The sequence below is a fragment of the Phaenicophaeus curvirostris genome, chromosome 13 (genome assembly GCF_032191515.1).
Source record: "Phaenicophaeus curvirostris isolate KB17595 chromosome 13, BPBGC_Pcur_1.0, whole genome shotgun sequence".
NCBI lineage: Eukaryota > Metazoa > Chordata > Aves > Cuculiformes > Cuculidae > Phaenicophaeus > Phaenicophaeus curvirostris.
In genome coordinates, this window is record NC_091404.1 from 14,198,329 (window position 1) to 14,218,402 (window position 20,074).

A 20,074-nucleotide genomic window follows, 5' to 3' on the forward strand; every position below is an offset into this window, starting at 1 on the left:
TTCTGGAGAGGGAAGAACAAGGCCGTGCCTTCATCTAGACGTGACTGGCAGCAGACAGACTAAACCTATTATTTTTACATTAACGATGAAATCATCAGCAGCACTCTCACCAGAGGATGGGTTGTAATTGTAGAGCTCTCTCCACCACACAGATATATTTATTCAGCAACACAAACCCCCTGCAGCTCTGGCACAGCAAGCATTAAAGGTCCACCGGGTCTCTGCTCTCAGCACTCCCACTGTGCCACAACACCCAGAGGTGCCACCTGCAGCAATAAACGTGCTGGCAGCCAGGGCCAACCCCAAAGTCCCGGGTGCCACAGACACAGGGGGGGACCTGGTACACGAGCAGCATGAGGCCTTGGGTCTCTGCTCTTGCAGGCAGTTTCCAATAAAAGAACGAAGGTAAGATGAAGGTCCCCAAAGGGCAGTTATTTCAGTAAGTCAGAGCGCCCCGATGGTCTGCCAGGTTCTAACTATAGGAGCAGTAGGCTGAGCACCTGCAGGGCTCGTCTTTCACTGCTCGCCTCCACACAGCCTGAAGCACTGGAGAGGAGACAACCCAAAGTTTTCCCTCGTCCCTTCTGCCTCGTTCCTGGTTATTAACACTCCCCAGCCACACTTCCCACTGTATCCACACACCTTCCTGCTAACTCCTACCTGGAGACAGTGACTGGGAAGCCAAGGGTTATCTGAACAAACCAGATTAGAAATTCGATTCCAGGGTTTTTTTCCCCAGCTTCAGGAGAGTTTGAAGGTATTTGGCCTCCCTGACTAGCCACCTGGTCTCTGCCACAAGCCAGTTACTGGAACCGATTCATGCACCCAGGAATAACGCAGGGCTTGTACTAGAAGATCAAGGGGATGTTTAAAAAACGCACAGGATGATTGCACTTTATACCTGTGGATACTCTGCCCAACATAACCATAGGGCCCACAAACAGGAGTCCCTCTCCAGCCCCTCTGCCCAGTCCCCACACAGCAGAGGGGTGGGTGCAGTCTCAGAGACCCCTGGCCGGCTTCTGCTGCTTGGATTTGGTTTCTTTCCGCTCACAGTCCCAAAAGGGTTTCGTTTTACACTTCATTATTTGTTTTATCTTAAATGCTAATGGAAAAGTCAGGGGGAGCGGATCAGAAATGGGACTCTTGGCATTTAATAGCTTCCCAGATGCTGGCTTGGGCTGTACTGTTTTTTATAGATCTGTTTGTCACTTGGGCAATGGGAGCACCCAACCTTCCTGCCATCCCATATTCATCTCCTGTACATACCATTCCCATACAACAAGAGTTGAAGAAGTTTGCTTGCCTTCCCTAAATCCAGAGCACACAGAAGAAAGGGACAAGACCTGGTTTAAGCACAACAGCAAAAGTGCTTGTGAACTGCAGGGGGAGGAGAACAAGCAGCCACTTGTCAGACTTGGTACTGCAGGGCAGAGGGTCAGCAGCCCCTCTCGCTCAAGGGGTTTTAGGGCCCTGCCCTCCCCAATTACTCCGCAATCAGCCTACAAAAAAAAAAAAAAAAAATCATTTCTCTCCCCAGAAAAGGCCTGGCACAAGGGTTACGCCTTCCAAGAGCTTCAGGAGGTGTCTTTAAGAAGAAAAAACTCAGAATATCTTATCTCGGAAGCAACAGAATAGCGGAAACACTGAAGGAGAGTTATGTGCTATGTCCTGTCCCTGCTCCAATTCCCCAAAACAGCTGAGCAATTTCCCCAAGGCTCTGCTTGGCTAGCACAGCCCCCGGCATGGAAAACTTCAGCCCAAAAGGGCAAAAGAGGTGACAGTTCAAGTTTAATAAATGAGACCGAGCATTTATGCAGTCTTAATGTCACCATTAATCCTATTAATGTTATTAATCCCTGGGAAAGGGAACGGGAGGGCACTGACTGATGAAGTTGAGACAAGCCAAGGGAACTTTATTTTTCAAAAAAGGGAGCTGGGGTAGTGGGGGTGTTTAAAGCCCTGACTGCTGTAGCTGTTTGTGGCATGAGATGTCATCACAGTCACACAGCTCACTGGCTTACCCATGGCTGTCATTGTCATGGAGGGAGACTCTTACATGGCCAAGGAATCTCACCCACTGATCCAATGTAGCTCAAACATATCTGAGGTCATACATGCCAGAAAATTAAAAAAAAAAAATAAAAAAAAAAGAATCAGTAAAACTTCTAGTCTAAAGACATTTAGCAATGGGGAATCCAACAACTCCCGAATTCTTCATTTTACCAAAAAAGTATTACCCTTATTGCTGAAAATATAGAACTTACTGCTACAGTGATTTAAATTACAACAGGAGAGACCCCCAGAAGCATACATAGCTGTACCATAAGCAAATATTTAGACAGGATATATAAAGATATATAGGACTCCAAAGCTTCAGCCTTCTCCTAGTGTGTGCAAACCAAACATGTACAGGAGGATCCTACACGGCACATTATAAATTAGAAGCCGCAGTGACTTCTGCTAAGTCCTTTGGGTATGGATAATCAGCAGCTTGTTCCATGCTCCCGATTAAGAGGAGATAATCCATTTCTGTACGGCTTTGGTGTCAGATCAGAGCAATTCTGGCAACAGTTCCAACAGCGCACAGAGCTCCAGCAACAGCTGATGCAAACACTCCAAAAGCCACAGGGCATCACAGCCTCCATCCAAAGAACATGCCGCCACTCTGACTGTGGTTTTGCAGCAGCAACTGCTGCAAAGGTCAAGCACATAACAGAGGCAGCACAGGTTTGCTTCTCCTCTCAGGCCTGAATGTCAAGGCTGAGAGATTAGCAGCCTGAGAAGCTGCAACAAACATTCCCAAAGCGCTGGAGGACACGGTTTGCTGCTTGAGCTGCATCCTAGAGTGGATTTTTGTAGCACAGGGACTTGGACTTCTGCAGCACACCATGCAAGAGAAGCATTTGTCCCACCTCCTGGGACACCCATTAAGTGAAGTAAATTCAGCCTTTGCAAGAACTCATCTGCACAGCTGTAGTGCAGAGGATTTCTTGTTGAACAGAGGACAGTGCACAGCTCTTCTGTGTCAGCTTTATCTTCATTTGAATGGATTGAGCTACCAGTAATGAGACAGCCCGAAACAGCTGCAAATACTAAAACCAGAGCATGGATCCATGCAAAGGAAGAGCTCTGGAAGAGATTACCTGCTTTTCCAATCTCATCCCTAAAGGTTGGGATGAATACATGGGTCTTGATTGTCTCTTCTGCCTGTAGTTTGGGCACATTACATCAAAAAAGCATGGGAAGAACTACACTGGACAAACATGCAAGGCAGAACTGACCACAGCTGACGTGATAACCAAGCGCTCAAAGTTTTTCAGAAGAGTCCGAGAACCTCAGACAAGAGACTCCCCAATCTGCCACAGACACCAGCAGGAATGCTGCAGAAGAGCAGGTGCCTTCAGCCTCCAGGAGACTGGGCTGGAGGAACAGAGATAGCTGTGATTAAAAGTCTTCCAAGAGGTAAATGATGGAGGATGATAGCCAGTTAGTTTCTGCTTCCACCCCAGGTAAGATTAAAAAAAAAAATAAAAATCCCTAAATCAGCTTTGTCTGCAGCAAATGAAGATCAAGATCTGATATTAGCAAATGCTCAAAGACAGAGCCATTAGGCTTTGGCACAAGCTGAGGAGGTTGCTAGTTCTCCTTCATTAGTTTCATATAGGGCAAAACAACACCCTTTAGGGACAAGCTGGGCACAGTAAATCCAGCTTCCAGCAATAGGATCACACCATCCACCTTCCAGATCCTCCTGTCGAGGTCTCCTAGGGCTAAGATCAGGATGAAACCAGCACAAGACACACTGTAATGGGTTGGCAGAAGAACCACGCAACACAAAACAGCTCATACAGGGCTCCCTATCAAAGCGCACCCATTTTGAAGCCCTGTACTTAGACAGGTAAGCAGCTCACTTTAGTTTAATATTCCCCTGCCATCATGCAGCCCTGCAGCCATCTCTCAGCCTACAAACAGGTAGTCACATCTAGCAATAGGTCTGCACCACGTGAGGCTGCTAATGCAGTAAACTGGGCATGATCTTTTGTTTTCAATGCAGCATTTCAAAAAGCTTCATTGTTCATTTAAGGTGAAGCAGATGCTGTTCCTCTGGCCTCTTTGAAAGGGCTTATCTATGGGCTGGATTTCATTAAGTCTCTTGTTCTGCATTTAATAAGCTTACAAGTCTAGACACTTTGGTTCTCTCTCCATCACCCCTTTGGTGTACCAGCAGGTAGAAACAACAGAGGTTAAGAGGGAAATATTTAGCTAGCAGATTTAGATGCTATCAAGACAATTGCGTAATTCCACTTTGACTCACTGCAATTTCATACCCAGGGAGACTTCTTCACTCACCCAAGTGCCAATGCCTTTTGAAAGAAAGGGGCTGCTAACTGCTGTAGTTGAGGAGGTCCCTGGGAGGTTCAAATCACAGCCTTTTGGGATATCAGTAGAAAAATCCACATTGCACCAATGACCAAACAAAGAAGAAAAAGGTCCAGAGGGGCTGTGCAGTGGAACTGCCTTCGACTGCAGAAGGCAACGAAGACATAAAAGCAGAGCAAAAGGGAAGGGTGCGCGTCAGCTATCTCCAGAGAGAGTTTCTTTCTGCAGCTCACGTGAGCCAGGAATGTCCTACGGAGGCCCAGTCTGACAGCACACTGCTGCAGAACCAAGGGCAACGCTGAGACCAGTCATTTGTTTATCAGTCAGCAGTTAGCGTCACTCAAGTGATGGGAACTCAGCCGAGACTCTGTTCATTTTGCTTCTGACCCTGCATCACACTTGAACCCTTGGCCTCCACACAAAACCAGCTCTGTATTTTATCTGCTGCTCTGCTTGGCCCCAAAAGGCTAAGTGAGATGGATACAAATCCTGTTTGTTCATAATGCACCAGGAAAGATCAGCATTTTTGTGGATGAGGGCTGTGAGATGCGCACGTTACAGTTACACGCGCCGCAGGGATCTATCAACAAAACTAACTGCAATCTTACATTAAGAGCAAAATGGTTTTCAAAAGACTAATCAGAAAGAAAGATCTTGTCTCTTTGGGAAACAAGCAGCCATAATCAGCAAATATTTCTCTCATGGGATTGCAAAACAAGGCATGCTCTGCCCTCTGCACCATGAGTCATGAACTTCCCCAGCAAGCGGGGAGGCAGAGCAGAACAACTGCAGAGAACAACAGGATAAGGATTTTTTTACGCTTTATCACAAGGAGAGAAATTTCAAGGTCCCTGCACTTACCATCAAACTTCTTGTATCGGGAACTAAACATGGTTTGTAGGTGATTACTAAGCTCTACGACGGCGTTTCTGAAGTCATGTTTACTTTGTTGACTGTACTTCTCCTCCATTTCTTGAGAACAGCACGTGTAGCCTTGTGAGCAGACTTTCAAGTGGTCACCTGAAAAGCATAGAAGAAAGAAGCCCAGGTTAAAAGGATTCTCTAAGCAAGTGCAAAGAGGACAGCTTGCGAGGCAGGGGATGCAAGGACCGCAGCACCATCTCCTCCCAGGGAGACTCTCCCTCACTATGACTGCTGGTCCAGCTGTATTAAAACCTGCTTCTGTGGAGGAACATCACAGCAACACAAAAGCATTAAAAAGTGTCCTCTTATTTACTCAGTTAATAAGCAGAATAAACAGATGCTTATCTTGCACAGTATAATTTGAAGAACCAGTAAATCGTCCTGTATATGCCATGATACCTCCCATGAATTTTTGCTGTGTATTTTAATCACATCCAAGTCATTCACTTAATACATAACACAGTATCACTGGCAATGGTCCTTTCTGTACAGTTAAATCCTTTGTTCTTCACTGCACTCCCTCCTCCATTTATCACAAGAAAAGCAATCTCTCTCAGAAGCACAATTATCACTGATATTAAAATATACTCATTTTATAAGTTTTATATTACCCAGCTCCTATTTTTACAGTTTTCTGTCATCAGTCTGTGCAAAACTGGGTGCTTGTTTTTGATGAATTCAAACAGATTTTTCTTCCTTCACCCTGAAAGGTAATTCTCCCCCAAGAGTCACTTGGCTGAAGCTGGTTTGGTCAGAGAAGTGCTTCAGTATCTGCCATAGCCTCATTTCAAAATTTCACAGACAATGGAGGCACAGGATGTGAGCCATATAATTTACTTTCAGAGCATCTCGTTGCAGTGCAAGATGATGCTGTCCTCTTCTAGCACCACCAGTAAAATGCTACTGTTAGGTTTTGTGGAACAAGATGAACTCTTTGCATCAAGGTCCTCGGCTCCAGCTTCTCTGACAGGTCCCACAGTGAAGCACCATCACCAGCAGGTGGGCTGATGCTAAAACAGTTCAGACTTGGGCAAACTGTGCAAATCTTTGTCAACGCTGACGATATGATCAAAACAAGCAGCTAGTATGAGAAACACATCCTTCCAAGTCAGATGGGATTTTAAAAAAAACACTGCCTACACATAAGCTGCTGCCTTCTCTCCCCTTTCATGCCGTGTTGCCAAGTCTTATCCTTCAGCCCAGGGAAGCAGACTGAGAAGGAAAGGGTCTTCCCCACCTGCTCACATCCTGGAGGCCACCACCAGCATCCAACCACCACCAAGGTTCAGAGACTCATGGCCAAGGGCTTGTCAGCCCCCTGCACATAAAAAGCTCCTCATGAAAGGCTGTGAACCATACGGTTACCAAAGAGCTATCCTACTTGCTAGAGCATCAAAAGTGGGTTTAGAGAAACAAAAGCAGTTTTTGCAGGGTAAAACAGAGCCTGCCTGGAACTAACACGAGCGGTTGCTTCCCTGCTTGCCTTGCACAAGATGTCACAACATCATTTGCCCAGCTACTGAACCTTCGCATCACTCTGCACAACTTTCTAGCTTAGAAACATCACTACCTCTCCTTTCAGACACTTCAGGACTATTTTAAAATAAGATATAAATATTTTTGTATTTATATATAATACACACAATTCCTAAGAACCTCCTCTGCTAAATCTATTTTCCTGCTGCACTACAGGCACTGTTTGTTTTCCCTGGCATTACAGATAGACCTTGACCGACAGATAACTCTGCCACAGCTAATTTATTGCACAAGACTGTCTGGTGCTCTGGAATTACAGAAAGCTCAAAGTCTGTTACAGAAAGCAACACTCCTTAGGCACAGCCTTCAGAAAACACAGAAGAACCTCGCAATCTCCTTACAGATATATTTTTTCTTTCACGAACTCTATTGCTTTCTGTCTCAGAGGAGCACATCCTGTGGCAAATACACATCATTACAGGGTGCAGCATCAATGGATGCTGCTCCTTTTAGCTTGTGAAGTCATTTAAAAGAGAAGAAGAGGTGCATCCAGGATTTTTGGACCCTGCCCGCTAAATCCATCCCAAAGTGCGTCTGGGCACTCCTCTCTGAGCCTGCCTTACTAGAGACCTTTAAAAGAAAAAATAAGCTGCCCAAATGACTAAAACAACTTCTAACAACTACTCTAATGTATTTATCGATAACATAAAATGCTCAGTATGTTTCACAAATAGAAGTAACAGTTTTATATCTACTTACACTATTAAGCTAAAGTTACAATCCCACCTATTTTACAATGCCTTTTTCTATTATCTTACAGCGGTTTATAGTTTTGAGTGCTGGACCAGGAGCTAATGTTACAAAACAAAATCATCTTTCTTTGATCCACCTCATCCCAAATTTGCACAGGGCCTCGCTGGGACGCACAAAGCTAAGCAAGGAGAACACTCCTGACAGTAAATCAGGCTTGCACAGATCCCAGTTGGTTGATCATTAAGAAATTATGCTCCACAATGCAACTTGCATTCAAAAATGAATGACCAAGCAATCTAATTATGGAAGATATTTCTCAGTCATGTCAGCACTATGTCGTCTTGGCTTGTGATCAAGAATTAGCTCTGTCTGGAGCTGGGGAGCACTGGCTACTCAGTGCTAATCATAGAAGGATGCACTGTTACCCAGTGTTAAAAACTAGAAAATTTAGGGCTGTGAGCTGCTTTTCTTACAGATTTCTTAAGCCACGGGAGGAGATTCCAATGAAAAAGTCATGGAAAGATACTAGGGCCCCTGTTCTCTCACAAAGAGGGTTGTCCTTAGCACCTCCACAGCCCTTAGAACACACCCTCACTTGCGCAAAGCAACAGGCACTGACATGGTTTGCAAGAAATCTCACGTCTAGCCTTTGTTTTAAATTAGCTGGCAGAACAGATCTGTTCAGCATCCATCCACAGGACTCACTCAATGCCCAAGACTGCAGGCAGAGCAACACAACATCCCAGTATCCCACTGCCTGCCTGGGTGACAAAGCCATCGCGCAGCCCTTCAGCATGTGGCTGCAGTGTTGCAAACTCCTTATGCCTCCACAGATAGAGCCCCCAAAGCACGGCATCATCAGACAAAAGCTTTAAAACACAATAGCACTATAACCACCCCATGCAGGGGAATGAAAACGAAGCCTGGAAAGCAGTTGCTGCCAGTGGTCCACATAAGCACAGACCAGTTATGCACACAGAAAATACCAACCTAGAGCCAAGACCAAAGACAACGCTCTTCATTTTTCCAGCTGGCAGCGAACTCTAATGAAAAGGAACAAAAAACACTAGTATTTATGCCCACTTAAACAGAGAACTTATGTTTATGTATATGATGTAAAGAACGCTCATGGTATGCGCTCACTGTCAAGGACGCATTCAGCAATAATTACTTCCCAAGTTAAAATTCATCAAACAATGCCCATACAAGGCAACTCTTTCTTCATCTACTGTTGAGTGTTAAAGACCCTGGCAGCTTTTGTAACTTATCACCATGCAAGCACAGCAAAAATAACTCTGCCACAGCTTCCTTTCAAGTTATGCTTTTTATTTGTTTGTCAGGGTGTGCAATCACCACATTGGGGGCTGCATGGCAAAAAGAACTCAAGTAGCAGAGAGCAACTCCAAATATCTATCGCATATGCACGCCATCCAACTCGTCGTGGATTTGCAGCAGATCCTTCCCATTGCCTGTTGTAGCATGACTTTCTCCCTATTTAATACCACATATGAATGCAGAGAAAATAGGAACCAAAATTACAAAAGATGCTTGCTCCTTGGCTAGTTAACAGCGCACCTCTGAGGAATGGAGGATGGTTTAAAGATAGAAATGCAATGCTACACAATGTTGCCCTCCCTGCATCCAAGAAAATGGGCTCAGAAACATATGATTTAAGCCATTACAGAAACACCACAATTAGCATACTCAAGGCACATGGAGTTTCTTCCAAATCAAGTAACTATTTTGCAACCTGTCAGAAAACGAGTTTTCAGCAAATGAAAAAGTGTGCAGTAGAAATGCAGGGGCTCCACGATCTTGAAAAGCAGTTCCTATCACCGAACAATTTTCCAAGACCTTTTCAAAATGTTGTTTCTGGATGTCTAACATGCTTTCCCAGCCTGCTTCTCCTCACCATCACCAAGTTCATACTTGAACTATACCTAGGTGCAAAATTAGGTAAACTTTCAGGAGTGTTTCTCTGGGAGGTGAGGGGGGGTGGTATTTCTTTAAAACACTCCTGTACACAGCCTAGCTTTTCATTGCAGTTTGGTAAACAAGCCAAAAGCATTTTATAGCCTGAGATGTTACTGTCTGACTTCTCTCCCCTGTGAGAAAATAGCGGAAAATAAGCTGGATTGGTGGAAGAGCAAGAGGCGAACCCTGCTGGGGGATCGTCATTTTGGCCCCGTGCTCTGCCTCTTCCCTTTAGCACACACCAGCTTGTGTCATCTTTAAAAGAGTTTTATGACTTCCTCTGAACCAACTACTAAAGGAATCCTAGTCTGTAATGCCAGGCTCTAATCCGATTTCACACTAGACTTGCCTTCTAATTATCACAGAATATTAGGCTTCCACCCATCATATATAATTGACATGCTACCAAGGCTTTACAAAACCCCCAACAAAGATGACAAGAAACACTAGCATCACCCCTGAGCACAGCTCCACTGCTCTGGCCCCACGTTAACAAGGGGCGAGAAGAAGAAAGAAAAGCATGAGCCTGTGATCGACTCTGGTGGAGTCATTGAGACAGACAAGGCTACCGAACTGTCCACCCAATCCGATCACCTTTAATTGTACCCAAAATACCAAAAACTGCCCTGTTTTCCTGACTACAGAATAAATCAGGGATGCTTAGCACTTCCAAAAATGGTTTGTGAGCTCTTACTTATCTGCTGCTATAACCCTATGGGCTATAGGAATGGTTGGACTCGATGATCTGGTGGGTCTCTTCCAACCCGGTTATTCTATGATATGGTTGTATGATATGAACCACGCATCCCACAGCGATCCCCAAGCAAGGCTGGGTCACCCTAATCACAGCTTCCTTTGCTTTTAGGTACCTGCTAATGAAGAGCATCACAGAAATCCAGGTAGCATCTCGGCATACAAATATTTCCAGGTGAAACGACACTAAGCAGCAAACACCAAAGGGAGGGGAATAAAAAAGCAACCCTACTGCCTCCTCGCTGGCTGTCACACACACACGCTGCCTGAAAGCATGATTTTTGCCTAGCAGGACCAGCAAATTTGGATAGTTGATTGCTCTTCAAGAACTCCTTTTTTCACCAGGTGGTTAGTTTTTTCTGCTTGCTTCAAAGCAGCGCTGCTGAGGGACCTGTGTTTATTTTACCGGGGAGAATACCCCTGTGAAGACGGTCGTGTGCAAGGAAGGAAGAGATAAAACAGCACTGAGGTCCTGCTAACAGAGGCGATGCATCTGCGAAAGGTAGAACTCAGAATTACAAGTTTCTAAGCTCACCTCTTGAAAACAATACAGAGCTGCTGGTACCCTCCAGCTGCAGTGCAACCACCATTGGGAGATGTACCTACTGTGAAGCTTCTGAGCATACAGGACTGTTTCCAGCCTGAACCACTATTTCAACTGCACACTTCTAGAAGTGCTACGCACAGCCTCCTCCCTACACCAGATACAAAATTACATATCCCATTTCCAATACAAATAATTTCCCATCCTAAAGGCCCCCAGCATGTAACGAGAGTCAGCTTTCCTTTCTTCCCCCAAAACATTTGCGATTTTCAGTGGGATCTCAACCACTAAAAGTACCAAAAGAGGGAAAGCACCTCAAGCACCCACACCCAGGTCCTCACTTTGGAGGTCAGCAGCTAGAATTGCCCTCCAGATGGGTATGCAGACTCCAGCCCTTCCACAGCCACAGAAGTCCTGGTCCAGGATTTGATCATCATGGATGCTCTTTCCCACCCTGCATCCCTTTTCTTCCAGCCACCTACGTGTTTTCAGCCAGAAGACGTCCTGTCATGCAGTCAGGTCCCAAAGCTGACCGGTAGGGTTATGGAAATACAGCAGTTTGGCAGCGCATGCAAGTGTGCAGCATATTTAACATCCCACTCAATTAGCAGGCATTTATATAAATGGTTTATTTGCCTTATTAACTTTAAAGCCACTTGCTTCCCCTGCGCTTCCACTTAGGTTATTAATCAATGTGCATTTCAGTTTTTTGCTGATTACTCTAATGGCACAGAAATATTCCCCAGACTGACAGAGAACGCTTAAAATACCAATTTTTTTTTTTTTTTTTTTTGCAAATTTGTCAAGCAGTCAAAATACACTCTTTGATACCCAAACCAAAGCCTTTTCACCTACACTTAACAACAGTGAACTATTTTCAGGAGAGCTTTACTGCATCTGTTAACTCAGCTGCTAATCCATCTTGCAGGCACAGGGAATGCCGGTACACACAATAGCTCAGTGACATACCTCCCTTCAACACAACAAATAATCCTAATTATTTCCATAGTGCGTACCTACAGTTACTTAAAATATCGTACACAACTGAGGTCTGTCTGGCTTCTATTTTTCCATTTTGCTTTGTTGACAGCTTCAAGTTCCCAAATTTACTGCCAAGAGGGTCAGGGACTGAGGAGAACAAGAGAGATTTATATCCATGTGTGTACATTAAGCCAAATACACATTAGGAACTTTAATTTTCTACTGGAAAGAGCAACTTAGGACACAAAGAGGGCTCTTGCCTTCCACCCATCTAAGTCCAAATTACTACTCCAAAGCTCGTCTTCAAGCAGATGACAGAGCTAGGTCCCTGAAAGACCAAATCTGTGAAAACTGCTGCCCGTTGAGGTCAACCAGAGTAAATCTGGGACATGCCTCTAGGGCAGGGGCACAGGAGGAGAGCCCTTCCCATGCTCTTAAGGCCCAAACAAAAGACAAAGACCTGCCTCTGCTTGCTGCATCACCCTAGAAAAGGATCACCAGCCATCTGATGTCCCCTCCTGCCTGGCTCTCCCATTGAGGTTGGGGCAATGTAGAGATTCAAGTGGAGGTCCCCAAGGGCCAAACCCATACATCACATCTGAGCCTGGGATTGCGTCCTTTGCAGGTGACATCCATTCGAGGAGGATGCAAGATCTCACCTTCAGTAGGGTTTTTAGAGTTCATTTAAAGTTAAAACCCTGTTCACCTGAGGAAAAATACCTTCACTGCTTCATTTCCATAGCTCAACCGACAATTTCCTTCCCAACAGGGTGGCCCGAACACTGTGAGGTTTTACACCCTGGAAAAATATGCCATGATAGAGCACGCTTTCATTCCAACAAACAGGATATTGAGTCAATTAGTGGCACACCAAACACAAACCAGACAGATGAAGATAATGCATTTCTGCAAACATCAAAGACTGAGAAACCACACAAAGACCTGAATATACAAATAAAGCAAGAAAAAAAAATATTGCATAAACTTATTATTTAAACAAGCCTGGAGAGTGAAATAGCTCTGGTTAACTACAGGATTCTCCTTGGCTCTACCTAAGACAGAAATCTTCAATGAAAACCAAGAGTCGTCTCTTAATTAAAAAAAAAAAACAAAACCAAAAAAACCCTACTCAACATCGGAGTGAGAACTTAGGAAATGCAAATTGTCTTCATCATCACTGAATTCTTCAGGCATGAAATAGTTTTCATAATGTGTCTCTGCCTACGTGCCGTAAGTGAGAGGTGTTACGCAATGGGCAAGTAATGCTGAAAGTTATCTTTTTTTTCCAATTCTCTGGTTAGGAGGAAGAGGACAGATATACAAGGTGCACAAAAGATCTATCTCTGGGATGGCCGAGACAGGTGGTGCCCTGTCCCTCCATCAGCCACCAAGGAACAGTTAGAAAGTCCAACACTCACAGCCGGTAATTCTGGGTATGCATAAAAGGTAAACAAAAAACTATCCCGTTGTGATAAAATCCATCAAAGAGCAACCCATGGTCAGACTTCAGAATTCAAGAGAAATTGTCTAGCAGATTTTACATGGATAACTCAAAAAAACTCAAAGTATAATTTCATGCAATTAGAGAAAAATTAAAAAAAAAAAAAAGGAATCCTTTGGGAACAGCAAATACACAGAATTACTGAAGCCTCAGGCAAAAGGAACAGTAAATAGAAGAGATCTGGCTGGGAGACAGTTACTTTCTTTGTGAGACTTCTCATTTTTTCTTCAAATTCCCCATTAAGAAGGCAATACAACGCCAAAAAGCTGCCCGTTTGGTTTTTTCCATAAAGCTTAAGGCTATCGGCCGAAAAAGCAGCTGTTAACCAAAACAGATTCCACCACAAACACCGTCATTCAAACTGGAATATTTTGCTTTCTTAACAACATTTTCCCCTTCCACTTTCAGCCCCTCCACCGCTCCCAGACCCTCCACCAGGCACCTCCCGAGACGTTCGCTGGTGCAAAAGGCACCACACACCGGCAGGCAGGGAAACCAGAGTACATCACTGGCAACCACTTTTCCAGTCTTTTTTTTTTTCTTTTCCTTTTCAAATGTAGCCGATTCCAGCATCAATGCACAAAACTACGTTTCAGAGCTGCACAGTAGCTTCTTGTGAGATGTACTCAAGCTCACCTACTTGTGCCAGCAGACTATTTGTGCCAGCAGGTCATCTGCTAGCGAATCCCAGATTTGGCAGATGACCTTCGAAAGCTTCAGCAATGTTTTGAGGTCAGACACTCCTAGTGGTTCTGAAGATCATGCTTTATTTGGAAAAAATACAAACAAATGACCAAAAAGGCTTAAAAGAAGTAGTTCACAGTTTTGTAGAGATGCTCTGTCTGTAGACATCTCCCCAGCTGAGAGCTGCACAACCATGGAAAGCTGCAGCAACTCCAGCTGGTGACACCAGCCACATTTCAAAGCAAGGACTGCTGACCCAAGGCACTGGTGCTGTGGTTGGGCTGTCAAGCCCCTCCCAGCATCCCACCTTTCCAATATCACCAGCTACATAGGGGCTTGACAGAAACAGAGTCTTCCTGCTTGCAAAAGTGGAAACAAGCACACGTCATTGCAATTGCACATAGTGGAGCTACCATTTCCACACGTTAAAGCACACCAACAGGAATAAACTTACTAAAAGCACGTGAACTGGCAGCTACGACTCAAGCAAAAACTTCAAAAAATTGCAAAACCTAAAGATGTTTATAATTCCCTGAATAAGAAACAAAGCTCATTAAATTTGGCCACAATTTCCTGTTTTCAGCTTGAAATAGAATACTAAAAAATATCCCAGGCTTTATATAAACAATAATCTAATCTATAAATTGGAATGCTAGCGAGACGTTAATTAACTTCCAGAGAGATTAATTCTTTCTTGTGGGATTCAAAATAGGCACTGTGGAACCTGCTGCAATTCTGAGACCAAATTTACATAGAAGGGAAGGAAAAGAAAAAACCCAAAACACAGCATCAAGCTGCAAACTACTGCATCGAAGTGCAGTGTACAAACAAGCAAATATCTGGAATAGCAGGGTGACGTTTTTCACTCATAAAGATGCACTCCTTCACCACACGGGGTGGTTTTGGACAGGGAGGACAGCAAGCAGCGTGCAGGGGCTTGGTGGAGAGCCAAGACTAGCCAGGGCCACCCAAAAGTCCGAGGTGACATGGACAGGAGTCTATTTTTGCTTCCCTTGCTTTGACAGCAAAACCCACGCAAGTCCCTTGCTCCACACAGCTGCCACGGGGAGAGCTTACTTCTCACTCTGCAAAGGCAGCCCAGACTTTGGACCAGAGCACCAACTCTTTATCTTCTTCCTCCTGCCACCCTGTGTGCCACCAGTGCCACCAACCCTCAGGGTAAGAGCAAAACCAAGCCAAAGCTCTGCAGCGAGGAGAAACACTCCGTCTTCTCAATTTGCAAGAGTAGCACTTGCTTGGGTTTTTTTTTTTTTTTAGGGACAGGAGTTGCGACTTCTGGTAAATGAAAGTATAAACAAAAAGAGGGAAAGCGTTAAGGGTTCAGGTGTAGCAAAGTCCAACTACAACCTAACAGTCAGGTCATGCCAGGAAATCAGGCACCCTCCCCTACCTCTGCAAATCCCCACTGCCTCCAAGGCACTTCACGGGACAGAAGACTGCCAGCTTTGGACTGCTATTAGAAATCACTAAGATTTCTAAACCCTAAGAAGCCTGAGTTCACTTGGGCAGGTTGTCCACCCACGTCTGCCAAGAGCCACCCCACAGCCACCACTGAGCCACATAACATGCAGGCTGGCAAGCACCTGATGTCAATCTCCAGATGACAGCAATGGGTGCAACGTTCTTTGCAGGCCTGCTTTGGAAGAGACCTGCTTTCACCCAGCAGTAAAACGTGAGCGCGGCCAGCCTGGAGGATCCTGCTGGTGCCCAGGGCATCATCCCTCCTCCCTCTGGCCACATGCAAAACCCTCATTTTCTTCCAGGCAGGGACGAATCTTCCTCAGAGCACACAAATACAACAGGATTGACTCTTTTAGTCTGTCCACCCAGCTCCTTCAGGTCCTGCTTGATGTATGGTTGGCTCCAGCCAGTGTTCCATGCCACTTTGGCTTGCTGAGGACTGACCCTGACAGCCTTCGCTCCCCAAATCCTCCTTTATTCAAGCTGAGGGATACCACGGCCTTTCTGCAAGACCCAAGTAACCAGCCTGACCTGCAAGGGGAGACAAGGTCTGCAAAACACCTTCAACAGCATCATGGTGTTCCTCAAAACAAACTCACCAGCACACAAAGTCCTTCAGTAAGAGTCCTCCTGCCAGCCTGAGCTCAGCCCAGGACGAGCGTTCAGCAGTTGGGAGACATCAGCTCCCTGAACAAAGCTGCAGTTGTGCGATGCCAGCAATAACAGAGCCCAGGCACAGTGAGAATCATTTATTTGTGGGAAGTTTCCCACCAGCTACTACAGACTTATTTGCTCCAACAGTGCTGAAGTCTTCAGGGAAGAACTTGATGCTTCCCCCCACCTTTTTCCAGTCCACTCTTTTCCATTTCTCCATACAGCAACTAAACGAACCAAACCTACCCAAGTCCTCCAAGAACAGATCCTAACTACTAGACTCTCCCCTTGCAGAACAGGGTCACTCCCCGCGTGGACACATCCTGCCACCCCTCACAGGAGCGGGGCAGACAATTAGCTTTAATCCTCGTTAGTTCTGTACGTTTCCTTTAAATCCTGTTACCACATTCCTCCGTGCACTCGAGCGCAGCTCAGGCAGCCTCTGTGGCGGTGACGGTGACCCCTTGGTGCCTCCCAGCTCCTGACCTGCCAGGGCTGCCATCAGTCCCAAGGGCTGCAATGCTCCTGGACTCATCTATCTTCACTGATTACCTCTTAATCAGGAAGGCAGACATGAACGAAGGGTGCACATGAAAAGAGAAAGGGGGGGGAAGCAGCATTTGAAGTCTAGCTACTTTCATATTTATAACGTTTGAGTCACTCCAGTAAACCTCTGCCAAAGGAGACCAGGTTGGACTACTACAGTCATTTATTTTGGAAGTTTATCCAAGCCTTTGGTTAAAGATAAACAACGCGCCTGGATGTGAGAGAACATCAGAGCCGGGCTGCTAGAGCAGCGGGGAGCTTTCACCCGCTTTGATAGCGCAAAGGCACGAGATGGTATCAGCACAACCCAAAATGTACTTACTGCTTCCTGGAGAGGCACACCAGAAGCCCTGAAAAGCTTGTCCTTGGGAGGCATTCTTGCCACACTAATACTATGCAAAGGATTCTGCCTAGAAATCCCAGGCATAATCAAGGCATTTAGACCCGATTCATTAATGACCAACAGTTAATAGGCAGGAGCTGCAATTCCTCTGTCTGGGAGCTTGGAGGGATTTCAGCTAAACCTGTGAAAGCGTGTGTGCGTGTGTGTTTTTATATATATATATATATATATTTTACGGCTGCCCTGTTGATCTGTTACTGAAGCTACAAAGCACCTTCTAGTCCAAAAGACCCTGAAAACCAAAAAGTAAAACCAGACTTTACCAAGTCTCCACCGATTCCTGAAGCCAGTGAGTGCATCATTATTCCTAAGCCTGTTTCCATCAGACGCACAGAAAAAAAGAAAGAAAAAAAAAAAAAAATCAAATGGTAAACTTCTTTGCAGTTCCATGAAACGCTTGGTACTCTTTAACATACCCAAAGAAAACCCTCCATAAAACAAAGGTTTTACAGAGCATAATTCTCGAGACTGCAGCACCTGCATGTCAAGACTACAAATCAGTCTTTAGAGCCTGACACCCTCCTTTCAATTTAAAGCTTAAAGCAACCCCAACACACCCAAACCCAGGGTCTTTCTTGTGAAAAGCTGATCTGGAAACACGTGGTTAACATATTGCTAAATTTGAGAGACACCCCAAAAGAGCAACGATGCGAACTTTTGGGACTTCAAATAAACAAGTTTGAACTAATCAATCTGGAAAGTCTGTTTTTTATTTGTGGCTTTGGGTTTGCTGGTTTATGTTTCTTTTTTTTGTCTTGGCTGTTTGTTTGCTTTCAATTACCCAGGCCCTTTCTTATCCTAACCTCTAAAACTCCCTGTGTCGTGCTGGCCGGGAGGCAGGCAGCAAGACACCATAGTCATGCGATTGCAAATGCAAGCTGGAGGATGCTCCTTCTTCAAAAGCTGCTGGTTTTGCTCTCAAATGAACTTTTTTTGGTGTGTCTCCCTCACAGCAAGAGCATAGCACCAACAGTTTGGCATCCTCTCCTCTAGTCAGTCTCCTCTAGTCTAGTTTGCTGTTTCACAGGTCATCAGAAGGTAGCAAGCAAAGCTCACCAGATGTGGGTTTTATCACCTCAAGTGGAACTACTATTTTCTTTATGGGAATCCTGGTTTTTAAGGTTTTATCAGATCACTGTGATTACAAGAACTTAATTTACATGCTCAAAAGCTCCTATAAAACCTCTAGGTTCAAGGTTTATTTGGTCTAGGTGGTTTTCAACTTGCAAGAATGACTTACAGACACAAGTAATTTGTCCTATAAGTTCTGACTGACCACTCGTTTGGTGCATTCGAACCAAGCCTGCCTTCTGAGCAAAATTCCATCAACTCACTGACCAAAAGATGTTCTTTTAAGAATATTTAAAAAAAAAAAAAAAAAGGAAAAAAGAGCTTGCAGCAAAAAGGAAGTTTCAATTACTTTGTGAAATCAAGCAGAAAAATTAAGATCCAAGCAAACTTTATTAGCTCTGACAAGCAAATGCTGATGCCGTTGTTTCCAATGTGTGCAAAACTTATACTGGGGGGGGGTATGTTTTTGAGGTTGCTTTTTTCTTTTTCCTTTTTAAGCCACAGAAACATACATCCCTTTTTTAAAACATGCTTTGCTACAACAAGGTTTTGTAAAGATATTTTAACAAAGCAACTGGCACAGAGCTATCACAAAGCAGCTGATTATTCTCTAAGCATCCATCAACATTTCCATGTGTCAACAGTACTTCACAACCACATTTATCTATGTAAAAACCCACACAGAGCTCACCAAGCACAGTAACAGTGCAGATAACTTAAGAATTTGTTGCGGGTTAAGAGACTCTGGAAAAGATACACAAAAGGCCAGATTTCCAAATGCATTTTGCATCCATGACTTTTTTTTTTTTTCCCAAAACAGTTTGGCTCTTATGAAGCATTTCATATTCAATTCGTGGTCTGTGCTCCAGGGGCGACTGAAGGGGTCCATGGAAGCACATGCACAGGCAGTGGTCTGAAGCTTGCAATATGCAGGGGGCTGTAGCCTCCCCAGAAATTAAATTTTAGAGGTTTCATAAGCTGAAACAGTCTAGGAGAGCTACACTATCTGCTGCCCTGTTCAGCCCTATGACACTCCTGCTAAACAAGCCATCTCCTCTGCTAGAAGCCTCCGCTGGCTCCCAGATTCCAGAGGGCTGGTTGGCTGCAAGTTGATGCAGCGTTTATTTGTCCCCCTGAAGGACCAAAAACTCTCATTGGCTTAGAAAGTAACATTCAGTCCAAGAGCAGGTCCTGGGCAGAAGTAAATAGGACAAAAATTTTAAGCAGAAAGTTTTCCATGAGACATTTTCATAGCAACACAGAGACCATCCCGGCACCAAAGGGAAGGGAGAGCACTCGCACTGGTCCACACGTGCAGTTTCCTGGTTGTTCCCTCAGTTTAACTCAGCACAGGACAGCCATCCCAGCCTGGACACGGGCAAAACCCTTTCCACAGCAAGCCAGATGCACAGACTATTCCAGTTTGGGGCCCAATGTCTCAGCCAGGAACCTCTCATAGCAGGGGCGGCTCTCCAGAACAGGAGCCTGGAGGAACCACCACCATCAACCCAGAGATGCTTCCACAGAGCATCACAGCCACAACTCAACTTTGAGTTCATCTGCAGGAACCCACGCTACATCTCACTACACAGCAGCAGACTACAAACACCCAGCAAAGCAGCAAGTTTGATGTACGCTGCCTTTTTAAGCCCTGCCCACAAAAGCACGAGAAGTTTTTTCTTGCTTCATCAGTGACCCCAGCAATGCTGCCAACCCCATGCTCCATCCTACCTTCCTGGGAAGAAAGGCCACAGGTGATGCTGCTCTGCCCCACATCTTCCCTCTGCTCATGACTGTAGAAACAATTCCCCAGTTTCAGCTGGACCAGAAAGAGGCACCAGTCAAGGGGATTTCAGAAATAATTAGCTCACATCAGTGTGATGCAAACCAGGGCTGGGGAAACAAGCCCAGATGAAGGGCTCTGGGAGGGACAGCTGGCAGAGCT

At 45.0% G+C, this 20,074-nt stretch overlaps 1 protein-coding gene across 1 annotated transcript in view; it reads right to left on the bottom strand.

Annotated features, from left to right (window-relative positions):
• GPC4 (glypican 4) overlaps window positions 1–20,074 on the bottom strand; it is a 67,696-nt gene that overhangs the window by 31,783 nt on the left and 15,839 nt on the right. Inside the window, exon 2 of the mRNA XM_069868083.1 lies at window positions 5,245–5,403. Coding sequence (XP_069724184.1) covers window positions 5,245–5,403 — 159 coding nt within the window. The remainder of the gene's footprint in view (window positions 1–5,244; window positions 5,404–20,074) is intronic.